The 17,283-nt window shown below is 38.6% G+C and overlaps 1 protein-coding gene across 2 annotated transcripts in view; it reads right to left on the reverse strand.

The window, feature by feature from the left end:
• The window catches only part of dnah5l (dynein, axonemal, heavy chain 5 like), a 277,853-nt gene that overhangs the window by 226,218 nt on the left and 34,352 nt on the right, over positions 1-17,283 (reverse strand). For both annotated transcript variants that reach the window (XM_047154071.2, XM_047154066.2), the window contains 9 exons: positions 16,753-16,908; positions 15,076-15,215; positions 14,821-14,972; positions 13,708-13,915; positions 13,414-13,501; positions 13,092-13,215; positions 12,634-12,803; positions 8,013-8,105; positions 4,852-5,055 (listed from right to left, as the gene is read on the reverse strand). In XM_047154071.2, the coding sequence (XP_047010027.1) occupies positions 4,852-5,055; positions 8,013-8,105; positions 12,634-12,803; positions 13,092-13,215; positions 13,414-13,501; positions 13,708-13,915; positions 14,821-14,972; positions 15,076-15,215; positions 16,753-16,908 (1,335 nt within the window). The remainder of the gene's footprint in view (positions 1-4,851; positions 5,056-8,012; positions 8,106-12,633; positions 12,804-13,091; positions 13,216-13,413; positions 13,502-13,707; positions 13,916-14,820; positions 14,973-15,075; positions 15,216-16,752; positions 16,909-17,283) is intronic.

The raw sequence follows: 17,283 nt of genomic DNA on the forward strand, positions 1-17,283 counted from the left end.
ATATAGATGTGTTAAACAACTTAGAACATGACACCTTTGATGACAGACCACCCAATCTTTAGGTATGCAAAATTATAACACCTAATATTTGGTTGCATATCCCTTGCTTGCAATAACTGCATCAAGCCAGCAACCCACTGTCCATCATCAAACTTCTTTTGTGATGCTTTTCCAGGCTTATCTCACAGATCATTTGTTGTTTGTTTTAGGGGTTTCTTCCTTTAGTCTCATCTTCAAGAAGTGAAATTCATGCTCTATTGGGTTAAGGTCTGGTGACTGACTTGGCCAGTCTAAAACCTTCCAAATTTTTTTGCCTTTCTTGTGTTGGCAGTGTGTTTTGGGTCATTGCCTTGCTGCATGATGAAGTTCCTCCCAATTAGATTGGATGCATTTCTCTGTAAATTGGCAGACTGAATGTTTCTGTAGACTTCTGAATTCATTCGGCTACTACCATCATGAGTTACAGTCCCCTCCGAAATTACTGGAACTTTAGCTTTTATTTCCTGGAACCTTTTATATGAGACCACCCAATTTTAGGCAAGTGAAAATATAGGAACAGATAAGTCTTGAAGTAAATTAAAGTTTTAAAGTTACTTAATATTTGTTTTCTCCTTTCAGTTTCCTCTTTGGGAGGTGAAATGCACCTGTCCTCAAACCCCCTACTGCCCCCTCTACAGTGCATATAACTTGGTACACATCAGAGAGGGGGATGAGTGGAAGTCAGCATTCAGCACCATCACATGACACTATGAGTATTTGGTAATGACATGTGGGCTCTCTAGTACCCTCTCTGTGTTCCAGTGCTTCATTAATGATGTTCTTAGAGACATGCTGGGTAGATATGTTGTCATCTATATAGATGATATCCTGATCCTAATTTTTATCAGCAATTTATTTGAGGGTTCAGTACTATCGCCCATCCTTTGACATCAATGCTCAAAAGGGAACCAAACATCTGGCTAGGAATACCTCATTAGAGAAAGCCTTCCAGCAACTCATGACAGCGTTCCCCAATAGACCCATACTTAAGCATCTTGATCCTGCAAATTGTCAAGGTGGATGAATCTGTGACAGTGGTAGGAGTCAGCTGTCCTCTGTTTGGTAAAAAGCCAAAGTTACACGCAGCTTTTTTCTATGAAATTATCCGGAGCAGAATAGAACTATGAATTGGTAGCCGTGAACTACTTGCAGTCAGGCTTGCCTTGGAAGAGTGGAGCATGTCCGAACTGCTAAACATCTGAATCCCCACCAAGCAAACTGGTCACTTTTCTTTACAATTTCACTCTCTCATATCCCCCTGTTTCCCCATGCTTCATCCCATTACCCAGTCTATCCGGTGCATTTGAAACCACAGAACTCCTATTCAATCATGTATTCAGGTACTTTGGGATTCCAGAGGACATTATCAGTGACCGGGGCCCTCAGTTCATGTCTGGAGTATGGATCAGTTTTATGGACAAACTAGGAGTAACCATTAGCCTAACCTCTGGCTATCATCCTCAGTTCAATGGCCAAGTGGAGTGGGCTAATCTGGAGGTCAGGCGATTCCTGAGAACCGTCTGTATGGATAACCAGGGTGACTGGTTTCAGTTTCTGCCATGGGCAGACTATTCTCAGAACGCGGGCACTCTTCCACCCAATTCCACCATTCCATGTTCTCAGTTACCAGCCTCCTCTGTTTCCTTGGGGCACTAACCAGACAGACTCACTGGCAGTAGATGATGGTTCCGCAGTGGATGACCTTAGTGGATGATGGTTCCACAGGATTGAACAGCTATGAGAGTAGGCACACCAACAGCTCAAACAAACAGCCCGAGTCCATAAAGCTAACTCCGACTGTCACAGAGGAGTAAACCCATATCAGCAAAGAAATCGGGTTTGGCTGGCGACTAAAGAATTCAGACAACCACAGATATAGGGGTGCTTGATAGTTTGTGAAGCCTTTAGAATTTTCTATATATCTGCATAAACATGACCTAAAACAGTCCTAAACGTAGATGAAGAGAACCCAATTAAACAAATGAGAAAAATATTATACTTGGTCGTTTACTTTTTGAGGAAACAATTTAATATTACATATCTTTGAGTGGCAAAAGTATGTGAACCTTTGCTTTCAGTTTCTGGTGTGAGCCCCTTGTGCAGCAATAACTACAACTAAAGGTTTCCAGTAAATGTTGATCAGTCCTGCACATCGGCTTGGAGGAATTTTAGCCCATTCCGCAGTACAGAACAGCTTCAACTCTTGGATGTTGGTGGGTTTCCTCACATGAACTGATTGCTTCATGTCCTTCCACAACATTTCTTGTGAACTGTGATCAGGATTAAAATTTTTGAATACCTCTGCCCTGAACTTTATTAAAACATTTGAACTGCACTTGCATCTGTCTCAACTCACAATTTGTTACACACAGTATCTCAGGGTGAATAGTTAACTACCGAAAACTTGTTAATCAGTTGGGGAAAGCCCATAAAGGAAATGTGGTGCAAAATACCTTAATTTAAATGTAGAGTTAAATTAATGAAGGGTATTACAAAACAACTGTACATTGTCATGAAATAAACTTAATGGAGGTTAGGACGGATGCAAGTGCAGTAAAAGATGTTTATTAGAGAGAGAGGCAGGCAGACAAATCCAAAACAGTAATCCAAAGCATGGTCTAAAAACAGGCAAAAAGTCAAGCTACTGTACAAACAGGCATAAACTGGGCGAGCGTAGAATCGAAAACGAGAAATGAGAAACAAGAACAATAAACATGAATCAAGATGAGAAACAATGACCAACCGCTTGGTAATGAGATAAACTCAATACTACACAATGTGCTCAGAGACACGAGGACTTTATATAACAAACATAATCATGGGTTAAAAACTGGACAGCTGAAAACAATGATGACACATATTCGGAAAACAACCAATGACAAAACAGGGGTGGGGACAGAACATAACCATAACAAAAGGACCTGTGCAACGTAAACAAAGTCAATGTCATGAAGAATGACATTGGCACCTGTGGCTCAGGTGGTAGAGTGGGTTGTCCACTAATCATAGGGTTGGCGGTTCGATTCCTTGGGCAAGACACTGAACCCCAAGTTGCTCCCGATGGCAACTTAGCACCTTGCATGGGAGCTCTGCTACCATTGGTGTGTGGGTGAATGAGACACAGTGTAAAGCGCTTTGGATAAAAGCGCTATATAAGTGCAGACCATTTACCATTTAACGAAAAGCGTGTGTTTGCTAAAGGCTCGTGCACAAGCTTGCGCTTCGTTTTTCCAAGCACGCTGCAATACTGCAACGCTGACTCAAGGGGAAATCGTGACAGAACCCCCTCCGAGGGCACTCCTCCCTTGCTTTGCAGGTGAGACCACCTTGTGGGTTTCAGGTTGGAGTGCTGAAGATGAGGTCGCTACATTGACCTCCGGCTGGAGCTCGGCAGGTGAGACCACGTCGTGGATCTCAAGCTCTGGAGAGGAGTTCGCCACGTTGACCTCTGGCTGGAGCTCGGCAGGTGAGACCACCTCGTGGGTTTCAGGTTGGAGCTCTGGTGTGGAGGCCACCCTCTTTGCCTGAAAACAGGCATAAACTGGGCGAACGTAGAATCAAAAACGAGAAATGAGAAACAAGATCAATACACTCCCAAGTTCCCTGGCTTCCCTGGCCAATAGGAGCTGCACCCACCGGCAGGCTGGTCCAAAAAACCGGGACTACATGTACTTGAGCCATTGCTTCTCCTCTGGCTTGGGGTCTGCTAACCTTGCAAAATAGAACTGGCAGTCCACAAGAAAATATTCAGGGTAGCAGAAAAATCCAATGTAAAGATTGAGGCGCTCCATGAAAGTCCATTGCGGAAACTGGATCGAATCCCTGGCTGGGATGGTTGGCTTGGTCTTCCTAGCATAATGTCTCTTCGTTGTTCCTGCTTCATCCATGACGAGGCATAGTATTGGGTCACAAAATGAACTTAGGTTAGGACAGATACGAGTGCAGTAAAAAACGTTTATTAGAGAGAGAGGCAAGCAGACAAATCCAAAACGGTAATCCAAAGTGTGGTCTAATAACAAGCAAAAGGTCAGGCGATATGCAAACAGGCATAAACCGGGCGAGGCTAGAATCAAAAACGAGAAACAAGAAACAAGGTATATAAACATGAATCAAGACGAGAAACAATGAACAACCACTTGGTAATGAGCTAAACTCAATAGTACGCAATGTGCACAGAGACACGAGGGGTTTATATAACAAACATGGGTTAAACACTGGACAGCTGAAAACAATGAAGATATTTTTTGAAGATCAAAACCATGAAACGAATCACGAGGAACAAAGGCTTGGCATGTTGATAAAACTCAATACTTCGTGAAGTACATAATAGATACACGAGGGGTTTAAATACCAAACATAATCAGGGGGATAACAAGAACAGCTGAATACAATAATGACAATAATAATAATAATAAGGGAAACAACGAATAACAATGTGTCAAAAGTAAACAAAGTCAATGTAATTGAAACCTGTAAGCGCGCACTCGTGCTTCGAGCTTCGGCATACGCTGCGTGTTACAGCAATAGCACGAGGGGAAATTGTGACAATAAGAAATATTACCATATTTGGATATCCAAAAATCCGGCAGTGACTTCCATTTCAAATAAAAGTTTTCCCGCAACCCCCTGCTACCACTTTGGAACCCCCCAGGGGCTTGTGACTCACAGGTTAAGAACCACTGGTATAGAATATAATGATTTTGATAATGAATTGATTTGATTATGTCAACTAATAGTCGCAGCTCTACTTTTCCATGAGGTGTCTTAATACAATTCCTTTCTCATGTTTAATGATAAAAGAAAATAGCATACCTGGTTCCACAAAGTGGAGAAATGGGATAAGTCATCCAGAATGGCTTCAGGATCCACTTTAAGAGAGAACACTAGGGAGCTTAGCTGGACAACTGTTTTAGTAATATCCTTATGCTCAGCAATCTGTCTGTCAAGTGGTTTCAGACTTAGTTGTTTGGTGGCTGGGCCATCATCTGCCAGCTCTCGTGTTGCTAGCAGCTCCATCTGCAAAATTCACAGTACGCAAGTTTATTTCACATGTAACTTTCATTTTAAATCCCATATATTATCGATCTTTAACCATTTCAGCCATCACACCTTCTTCAGAGTAAAAAAAATAAATGTTGTTAATGTATGACAATCATGTACAGCAGTGCTTGAAAGTTTGTGAACCCTTTAGAATTGTCTATATATCTGCATAAATATGACCTAAAACAAATGAGATAAAAAAAATATTATACTTAGTCATTTATTTACTTAAGAAAATGATCCAATATGACATATCTGCAAGTGTCAAAAGTATGTGAACCTTTGCCTTCAGTATCTGGTCTGAACCCCTTGTGTAGCAATAACTGCAACAAACATTTCCAGTAACTGTTGAGTCCTGCACATCGGCTAGGAAGAATTTTAGCGCATTCCTCAGTACAAAACAGCTTTAATTCTGGGATGTTGGTGGGTTTCCTCACGTGAACTGCTTGCTTCAATTCCTTCCACAACATTTCTATTGGATTAAGGTCTGGACTTTGACTTTGACCACTCCAAAACATTAACTTTGTTCTTCTTTAATCATTCTTTGGTAGAACGACTTGTGTGCTTAGGGTTGTTGTCTTGTCCCCCCTTTCTCTTGCGATTCAATACATGAACAGATGTCCTAGCATTTTCCTAGCAAGATAGCAAGTCATCCTGGCCCAGATACAGCAAACCAGGCCAAAACCATGATAGTACCACGACCAGTTTTCACAGATGGGATAATAGTCAAGGCTACAGCAGAGGGAAGAGCTTTCTCTTACAAAGCCCTGCAGTTATGGAACAGCCTTCCAATTAGTGTTCGGGACTCAGACACAGTCTCTGTCTAAGTCTAGGTTGAAAACATATTTGTTTACTCAAGCTTACCATGAATAGACGTTCTTTTTTGTGAAGTACACAATGTTATCCATCACAGGATAGTAAGCATACCTGACAATCTCTCCCTCTCTTTACCTCCCTCTCGCACTCTCCTTCTGTCGAGCCACACATGATTTTATGGAGATGACAGTGATCCTGACCCTTTCTGCTCACTGGACCTGCCTGATCCATCCTGATGCCCTACCTCTGGATGGAGTTCACATGAACTGGAAGCTACAGTCGGGAGATTGCTTAGGATGGTACCGCTTGAAGTACCATGGAAATGCTTTTGGACCTCAATTCCACATGGACATTCTCAGTGTGGTTCCTGGGACTATGGTTGCTGCGATGGCCTTAGGACTTCAATTACCACATACCAATTTGCACTCAAGTCTCCTTTAGTGAACATTGGATCAGTTCAACAAACAGACTTCATATAAAAACCATAATGAACTTTCTTTTACTTTCACACTATCCGTTGTTGACCAGAAGAAGATTGGTTCCCTTCTGAGTCTGGTTCTTCTCAAGGTTTCTTCTTCATTTCATATTAGGGAGTTTTTCCTTGCCACCGCTGCCACCGGCTTGTTCATAAGGGATAAATTCACACATTTAAAATCTGTATCCTGTGTTTATATGTTTCTGTAAAGCTACATTGAGAAAATGTCCATTGTTAAAAGCACTATACAAATAAAATTTAATTGAATGATTCATATGGTGGAATGCAGTGTTTTCTTTTCTCCCAATATATCCCTTCTCCATCCATCCATCTTCTATACCGCTTTTCCTTTTCAGGGTCATGGGGAACCTGGAGCCTCTCTCAGGAAGCATCAGGCACAAGGCAAGGTACACACTGGACAGGGTGCCAATCCATCGCAGGGCACAATCACATACACATTCACACACCCATTCATACACTACGGACACTTTGGACATGCCAACCATGTATGTCTTTGTACTGGGGGAGGAAACCAGAGTACCCGGAGGAAACCCCCACAGCACAGGGAGAACATGCAAACTCCGCACACACAGGGCCACGGTGGGAATCGAACCCCCAACCCTGGAGGTGTGAGGCGAACCTGCCACCGTGCGCCAATATCCCTTCTTATTTAAACCAAAAATTTTATTGGTCTCATCAATCCACAAAATATTGTTCCAGAAGCCTTCTGCCTTGCCCACATGATCTTCAGCAAACTGCAGATGGGTAGCAATGTTCTTTTTGGAGAGCAGTGGTTTTCTCCTTGCAACCCTGCCATACACACCATTGTTGTTCATTGTTCTCCTGATGGTGGACTCAAGAACATTAACAGTAGCCAATGTGAGAGAGGCCTTTAGTTGCATAGAAGTTACCCTGGCTCCTTTCTGACCTCACAGATTATTACATGTCTTGCTCTTGGAGTGATCTTTGTTGGTCCACCACTCCTGGGGAGGGTAACAACTGTCTTAAATTTCCACCATTTTTACACAACCTATCTGAATGGGGATCGGTGGACTCCAAACTCTTTAGAGATGATTTTGTAATTTTTTCCAGCCTGATGAGCAACAACTCCTCTTTTTCTTCAGAAATCTCCTTGTCATGGTACACTTCTACAAACATGTTGTGAAGATTACACTTTGATAGATAAAATAGGGAGAAAACTCACACCTGATTGTCATCCCATTGATTGAAAACACCTGACTCTAATTTCCCTTTCAAATAAATGCTAATCCTAGAGGTTCATATACTTTTATTACTCACAGATATGTAAGATTGGATCATTTATCAATAAATAAATTACCAATTATAATACTGTTGTCTTATTTGTTTAATTGGTTTCTCTTTGTCTACTTTTATGACTTGTGAAAATCTGATGATGTTTTAAATCATATTTATGCAGATATATAGAAATTTTTTAAGGGTTCACAAACTTTCAGGCACCACTGTAAATGTTATGAAGGTGACATAATTAAATACTATATATATAATATAAATTTCACCAGTGACCACGTTTTACAAATTATTAAATATACCAAATTATTAAATATACTCATTTAATATGGTTATGTAAAAACAACACATTTAAAGTAATAACATGTAATACCTGTTGCTGCTTGTGATGTAAATGTGAAAATCTCCAGAGGGGAATATCCTTTGCCATGGACAAGACTGTAGACACAACTTTGGTCAGAACACTCTGGACAATACAGGAAAAACATGGAAGAAAAAAGATATTTTCAATCATATATATTTTCATGTTTAATCTTCCCTTCCTTGCAAAAATCCTGGCACATGTCATTGCTTCTCAATTATGTAAACACTTTACAGTTAACAATCTTTTTTGAAACCTTTTCAGTCTGGTTTCTATAAGATCATAGTTTAGTTTCTATTCTAAATTTGCTTGATCTCAATGCTGCTTTCAATACTGTTGATTATAATCTCTCACTTTCAAGACTTGAAACAGTGACTACATTTACATGGACAGCAGTAATCTAATTATTGACCTTACTCTGATTAAGATAATAATGTGATTAAGGTGTTTACATGAGTTGCTTTTAGAATACTCCTGTCATGTTCCCGTTTTATATGTTATAGAACATAATTAGATTAACAGCCCGCCGTCCCTCCAGAATTTCACGCATCAACATACGTCTTTGTTACGGTACTTTTTCATGCTATACGTGCTAATAGACAACTGCTTGAAGCCATGGACTGCATCTCAAATCGCATAGTTACCGTCTATATAGTAGCCAAGATACATGTATTTTTCCCCACTACAGGCCTATAGTAGGAAAGTTTGTGGTTTGGGACGCAGCTGTGCTCTCTTGTTCACCGTAAAACGTAAAACTGCCGTGTGTGATCGTGTCCTGTCGCAAAATGCGGTGAAAACTCTCACACGACGCTCATAATGTGATTAAGGTGTTTACATGTCTGTAATACACGTCCATAATGCGACTAAATCGGGAGTACTCCACCTGTGTTAATTCGATTAGAACTTAATTTGATTATGACCTTAATTAGATTAAGGTAAGTAAAAATTGCTGTTTACATGGTAGTTTCTTAATCAAAGTATGGTCTTAATCGGATTAAGTGTGGATTAATGTTGTCCGTGTAAACGCAGCTAGTCTTTAGTGTCAAGGACAAGGACATTCCAAGCACTCCAAAAATTCCATTCCTTATTCCCAGCTGATTGGACATTCTAGATGTTCCATACACAAATTTATAAATACAGCTACTAAAATTACAGGCAATAAAGGATAAGTTTTATTACCAATCATTCCACAACCATGACTACCAGATTTTTGTTATTGTCTTTACTGTAGGGGATGTAATCAGCTGTACAATGGAGAAAGCAAGAGAAGACTGGCTGATTGTTTTGTCAAGCCCCTTTTTACCATTAGAACGTGGGATTTCTTCGTTCCAGTGGTGAAACACTTCAACAGCGATGGATATAACATTAATGATTTCTGTTAGCTCTCCAAACATCCCTCATACTACATGGCGTTCCATTCATCATTCTGGTTGTTCTTTCGAGACTCCTCTCAAACTCCAACCAGACAAATGAATAACCATAGTGGGAATCCCCTCAAGACCAAGAAGTAATGAGGAAATACCATAACCGTTAACAGGCAAGCGCAGTACCTCCAGACTTTAGCTAAGACTGGTGCATATAATAGTAAGTTTAAAGCCTTTCTAAAGAAGTGAAATTAGATTGATAAAATTCATGGTTGTTGATGGTTGGCAGAGAATACAATAACTCAATTTAAACAGCTAATTTTGTTACATATAATAGTGGAGAATACAACAATTTAACCCAAACAGCTCATTTTCCCTATATAACATTCAGAGTAGATATAGAAAATATAGTCACATTACCCCAGCCTGAAACTATCTCAGATCATTACCTTTTCTCATTAAAATCTGTTTTAGACATATGTAAATACAGTGGGTTTACCTCACAATACAACCCATTGATAACGCTCAATAACTGAAAGCCCAGGTTACACTTAAAACATCTAACTGCTAGAAAATATCTAAAAAAGAAAAAAAAAAAAAAAGAAAAAAAAAAGAAATAAAAAGAAAAGAAAAAAAAGCCTGCCCAGTTCTGCAACAATATTTTTTGGACAGATTAAACCAAGATTAACTTGTAATGATAGGAAGAGAAGCGTATGGAGTGGGAAAGGAAGGGCTCATGATCCAAAGCATACCACATCACCTGTCAGACATGGTGGAGGGAGTGTTATGGCATGGGCATGTAAGGTTGTCAGTAGAACTCGGTCACTGGTGTTTATTGATGATGTGACTGCTGATAGAAGTAGCAGGATGAATTTTGAAGCAGATAAAGCTATACTTTCTGCTTAGATTCAGTCAAATTCTGCAAAACTGATAGCATAGAGTTTCATGTTGCAGATCTCATGATCCCAAAACATACCATGAAAGCAATCCAAGAGCTTCTTAAGGCAAAGAAATGGAATGTTCTTAAATGGTCACCTAACCTCAACCCAACTGAGCATCCTCTAGTTTTCATGTAGACTTACTGAAGGCAGAAAGGCCCACAAACAACCGGCAACTAAAAGTGGCTGCAGTAAAGGCCTGGAAAATCACCTCAAGGGGGGAAACTCAGCATTTGGTGATATTCATGGGTTCCAGACTCCAGGCAGTCATTGAAAATAAAAGGATTTGCATCACAGTGTTAAAATAATCATTAAAATTATAATTGTATTAGTTTAGTCTATTTTTGAGCCTGTGAAAATGGAGGGACTAAGTAAGAAAAATTCTAAACTGCTAATACAATCTTTTAAAACTGAAAAGCCTACACTTCAATAACATCTTGACTGCTTCATTAAAAAACCTGACCTCGACCCTGGTCATCTGTCCAAATACACGCCAATATCAAAGGTCCCTTTTACACAACTAAAAACAAGCTTTCCAACTACATACTATATTTGGATAAAAGCATCTGCTAAATGAATAAATGTGAATATAACTTTGGATGGCCTTGATTTTAAAATACTACTATTGAAATATTACTACTATTAAAGCATTGAATGGTCTCATGCCACAATACCTGATTTTAACCTTTTTATCTTTTATGACCCAGCATGCCTGCTTCACCCAAAAGGTGCAGGCTTTTTGCTGTCACCTCAAATAATGAAGGCAGACCATTCTCTTACAAAGCTCCACAGTTATGTAACAACCTTCCAATTAGTGTTCGGGACCCAGACATTTTCAGTCTTTATTGATTACTGCAATGCACTTCTTGATGGGGTTACTAAAGCCACACTAAATAAATTGCAATGTATGCAAAATTCTGCTGCTAAGATCCTGACTGGTGTCAGGAGAAATGAACACATCACTCCAATACTGAAGTCCTTGCACTGGCTCCCGCTCAGGTTTTGCATTGATTTTAAAATCCTTATGCTCACATATAAGGCACTGCACCTGTCCGTCTGGCCACTCAGTATGTGTCTCCACTTTTAACTTTATATACTTCCAAGCATCATTTGCGCTCCCCCAAGCTGGTCTACTGGCTGTCCCACAGACACGGTTGCAATCTATAGGGGACAGGGCTTTCCCATCCAATGCTCCTAGACTCTGGAATGCATTCCCTGCTCATATTAGAGATGCACAGTATTTACTTATATTTTTAAGTCTAACATAAAAACTTAGGAAGTTAGGAAACCAGATGTTAGTTTTTGCCTGACCATCAACACCTAAAACAACTCCAATTGTTGTTAATTCTACCACAATTCAGAATAATATTACTCCAAAGGATTTTGGGGTTTTTCTGCATTTGATATTACTAATGGCTTCTGTTCATGCCCCAATAGATCTCAGGATCAATACTGCTATGCTTTCACTTGTGGTGGACAGCACTACACAGTACATGGACCAATCTCCCCCGGGGTTATTTAGATAGCCCCAGCTTTTTTCATAATGTGGTCATTTTGCCAGCGGTTTAAAATAGTGGCAAATCTGTCATGATCCAATATTTTAATTGCAACCAATTCCATGGTTGAGCATTTTCATATTGTCTCATACTTACTGTCACTGCTCCATGATGCAGGGTTTTTACTCAGCCCCTTGAATGGCTATTTAAAGACAAGGTAGTTTTCTTAGGACAGCATGTGGGCTGCCATGGTAAACGTCCCTTGTCAAACCACTGTTACAATGTCTAAACCACTGACCGTCACCAGTCTAAGATCCTCTCTTGGTCTTCTCTTGGTATAAATGTCCACACATACCTGACTATACCTTAGCCGATTAGCTTGAATGCAGAGAAAGCATTGTGTGTGTATATGTATTACAAGTGCTTGTTTTCATGAGCATGTGCTCTTCCTCTCATCTTTGCACACATGTAGTGATTCTTATCAGATGCTTTCCTTTCTTAGAAGTAATGAATATGTATGTTTAAAGATTCTGTTTTCCAATTAGTTCTGTTTTGCAGTCAGTAGTACCATGGCAGTAATACAAATACAAACTTCAGGTCCAAAAGGGAATCTCCCTTGTTTTTATCTCCTCTTTGACTTATCTTTTCAGTTCTGTATTTCTGTTCATGCCACATCAACTGACTGCAACTCCATTCTTACACACACCAGGTGTTTTCACTACAGCATCAGAAACAATTTGCTTACCTAGCTCATGAACAACAAAATGTCCTTGTCTGAAATGTCTTGTTTCATTGAAAACTTTGTATACTATGCTGACCTTTTGATACTACTTACCTGCATTTCCTCTAAACTGGGTCTAAGGATGATATTTGGGATGGCCAGCTCAATGGAGGCTCTAAAAAGTGGTGAGTAGGCTGCCGGAGAACTTGATGAGAAAGTAGATGAATGATACTTAGGGCTTTCATAAAGTCGACACCTCAGAGAGTCCAGGGAAAGTTTGGTAGCTTTAAAAAAATATAAAATAAATAATAATTATATATATATATATATATATATATATATATATATATATATATATATATATATATATATATATATATATATATATATATAAATATAAAATTGTTTAAAATAAATACATACATACATGCATACATACATACATGGCATTTGTGGATAAATACATACATCCATTGAAACATAACAAAAATATCTAAATAAATACTCCCCCTCCCCACCTCCCGCCAAAAACAACAACAACAAAAAACTACTCGTGTCTGGTGGTGACTAACCTTTAACCAATGCCTCAGTGTTCCTTTGACACAACTGTCCCATCATCAGGTAGAATGTACAGGGTATGCAAAGCAGGCAACGAGTCTTTAGTTTAACATCAAGGTGAAGGCACTGAAATGGCTCCTGGATACACAAATAGTTTAAAAATGTAATATATTGATGATACAAATGAACTTTTTTTGAACGAGTCCTTACAAGATACTCACTTGTTTTACTACAATTAACACATTCTTTGCATTGTTAAGATGTCCACACTAACTATAAAAACCATCATTGTTCAACATGAATGTTATTTTATGTTATAAAATAGTTTTTTCTCACCTCCACATTCACCATCTCTACAGGCTTCATAACTCTTTTTATTTCCTCAATGATCTCATACATTGAATGCTCAACCTGTTGACTTTGACTGAGAAAGAGATGAAATATTTGAAATTAATATAATTAAATCACCACCTGTTTGTTAAATAAAATGAGTAAAAGTATATATTAAATAAACATGATTACTATCAAGTATAAAATGTCATATATGGTTGTCATAGCTTAATTTATATCCATTAATTAATAAGGTTTCATAAAATCAATGTATTGTATTGTCTACATTATATCACTCACAGTGTCAACTTGTGTCTCGCTGATCTCACTGTGCTTTCAGTCTGGATGAGAAAACTCTGTGGGACAACTGGCTTGTCCTCAGGAAGAGCAAGAAGGTCAGTGCAAGACATAGACTCCAAAAGCTGCTCAATTCGACACTCCAGTATGTCTGTGGTCACCTTTACTACCTGCTCCAGGTCACTCAGAACTTCATACACATGGTCTATAACTACAGAATAATTAGTATTACAATCGAGTATGAGGCTCTGAGATTAGATATGTGTTAATCTCTAGTTGAAGACATAAGTGATCAAAATCAGATTCACTTCAATTAAAATTTTATTTTATTTCCTTTTTTGTTACACAGGTTACGACTCCAGAACCATATCAAATCAAATGATTGTTTCATTAAAACAAATTCCACAGGACATAAAATAGTCCAAATGAATGCACACTGTAAACGATTAAAACTTATACAGCACATATCATTTATTGTGAGAATTTAACATGCCACTGTAATGCACAGTATGAACGTCCAGTGTGAAGACCCTTGTTGTTCATAATAATGGGAACTATTAAAATAAAATTTAGCTAACATAACAAAGGCTGTTTTTCGCTAAGTGTTATATTGATATGGCTAAATTACAATGAATTAACAATCTAGCTACAATATGTGGAGTGTCCTTAGCTAGATTAGACCATATTATCCTGCCTCCTTCTGAGTACTTTTTTTAAATGATTTTTTTACTGTCCCTCTCTGACCAGCAATACAAAATTTTACAAATGCAAAAGCTGCCTGTGCCCTCTCAGAGTTAAACAGCACTAATCATGCGTTGTGTTGTGGCAGTAGTTGGGCGATTCCAATTTGTGCAACGGGGGGGCTTTTAGTATTTTTGTTTTGTTATGCCAATATGACAATTGATTCGGAACACCAATAATGTTACAAAATAAATAACTTTTACACATGTTTCAGTTAATCATAGTTTAAATATTGGTGGTGGGGGGAATACGTTGTAAATGCTAGCTCTGATTATTGGGGGGGGGGGGGGGGGGGGGGGTCCAGCAAACTATGCCCCTCTTCAAATTAGAGAAAATGAAATAATTTGCATTTAATACTTCCTCATGGTGCCTCACATTTTTTAATGTTGAGAGAGGTCCAGGAGAGAGTGGTGAGTCCAGGAGAAAGTGCCATCTCTACATGATTAATAAAAGGCTTTATTAGAGGCTGCAGCAATGGAGGGATTCTGCTTACTACTGCCCCAAAGTACTGCAACATCTCCACTAGTCTGTAAAAGGGAAACAATATTATGAATGACTTCAAGACAAGTTCTATTAAATGACAAGTTTAAGTACTAGGAGAAACTACAAATGATCTTGAAAACTACTTACTTGTTGTGATTATTTTTCACCTCAGCTTTGTTAACATACATACTGAGGATTACCTTCGGTACATGAACCCCTAACTTGTGCATGTATTTTGCTTCTTCTAGTACCTCAAGGACCACAGGGTCCAAGTTCACACAGATCTCCTAAAAAGGAGAAATTGCATATGGTAATATCACATCTATGACCATTTTATAAAAGCCTTTAGGAATATATCCTACACATTTCAACAGCCTACTAATATTATAATTTATTTGGCTAACAAGTTCAAAGCAAACCAATGACCACCACAAATCATGGGATGTAATAAATATAGTCTATGGCATGTCAGGCTTGGTATAGGGCATTTCAGATGGTTATTGTCTAAATGTGCATAAATGGATTGGCATTGCTGGTGGCAAGGCTAATCTCTCGTTCGCTTTTAGATAAACAAAATGTTGCAGCAGTGTACCCTGCTGCAACATGAGCAAAGATGGCTGTGAAAAATAATCTTTAAATAATCTTGTTAAACATTTTGATATTTTGTTAAAAAAATTCACAAAAATATTCAGACAACACAGGTTTATCAAAAAAAAAAAAAAAACTGTGTTAAATATAGGTGTCCCACAATTATTCGCACCCCTGTGAATCCATATGAAAAACATTTCACAAGTATTTCACAAAAATTTCAAGTATTTTCACATTGATATTAAGACATTTTTTAGTACATCTGGGTGACTAGGAACAGGAAATTGTTCAACCACGATTTCCTGTTTCACAGGGGTATAAATGTGAGGCAACACACAGGCCAAGTTCCCTTAGTTATTCACAACAAGGTTTAAGGCCAAGGAATATAGCTGTGATGTGCGGCAAAAGGTTGTTTAAAAAAAAAAAAAAAAAAAAACTCAAGCGTCTTCAGTTTGCCAGACACTACTGGAACTTCAAATGGGATCGGGTTCTATGGTCAGATGAAACCAAAATAGAGCTTTTTGGCAATAAACACCAGAGGTGGTTTTGGGGCACACAGAGAGGTAGCCATATGGGAAAGTACCTCATGCCCAAGGTTAAATATGGGGGTGGCTCTTTAATGTTTTGGGGACGTTTTTCTGCCAGAGGACCTGGACATTTTGTTAGGATACATGAGGGAGCCAGAAATCTTTCTGATTGAGAGGGGGGTCAAATACTTATTTCCCTCATTAAAATGCAAATCAATTTATAACATTTTTGACATGTGTTTTTCTGGATTTTCTTGTTATTCTGTCTCTCACTGTTCAAATCAACCTACCATTAAAATTATAGACTGATCATTTCTTTGTCAGTGGGCAAACTTACAAAATCAGCAGGGGATCAAATACTTTTTTCCCCTCACTGTATAGTCCTTGAAAACAAAAATATTGTGCTTCAAAAGTCCTCGAGAGTCCTGGAATTTCATTATGAAGCATCCGTACGAACCATGTAAAATAAGCCGTGTTTGATTGTAAGCGAGCTAACGTTTCCAGTTCTATGATTTTTTTTTTTTTGGAGACAGGTATCTGGACACAGGAAGAACATGCAAAGAACACACAGACAGTATCCCGGTCTCAAGACTAAACCGGGGACCCTGTAGATGTGAGACAGCAAAACTACCTGCACCATCATCTCACTCTATTGCTTAAATTCTTCAATTAAAATAAAAATAGTAAAAATATAGGCTTCAGTAAAAACCTTAGTTTGTGGGTGCCTGATGAGAAGTGAGGCGTTGAGGCCTTGTTGTCCACATTCCACTGCACTGACCCAGGCTCTCTGATACAGCAACTCATACTCCAATAGAACTGCTGCCAGTTTGTTATAGATATGTATAATCTTCTTACCCTCAGAGGTCTACCACAGGAAATACAGGTAATTTAGTGTTATTCTTTTTTTTTTTTTTTTTATGAAGTATTCCAGTCCAAAGCACTATTGGTGAATAAATGTTTGCTCAGTATTTTTCTGAAACAAAAATGCATAACAGTTATGGAAAATAACAGGGAAGGAAAATAGTATATGTATATGTATGTATACATATAAAATATGTATATATGATTAATGATACAGTGGACCCTAAAACGTAGTTGGACACTTGAGTTGCACTTACAAAAGTACTGTATGAATCTCACTACATTAGAAAACAATAACAAGCCAAGTGCATATATTTTAAAGAAAGATACCACAAGCATACCTTCCAAGCAAAACATTTCCCAAAAAAATAGATTATAT

This window comes from Ictalurus punctatus, chromosome 1 (genome assembly GCF_001660625.3).
Source record: "Ictalurus punctatus breed USDA103 chromosome 1, Coco_2.0, whole genome shotgun sequence".
Classification (NCBI taxonomy): domain Eukaryota; kingdom Metazoa; phylum Chordata; class Actinopteri; order Siluriformes; family Ictaluridae; genus Ictalurus; species Ictalurus punctatus.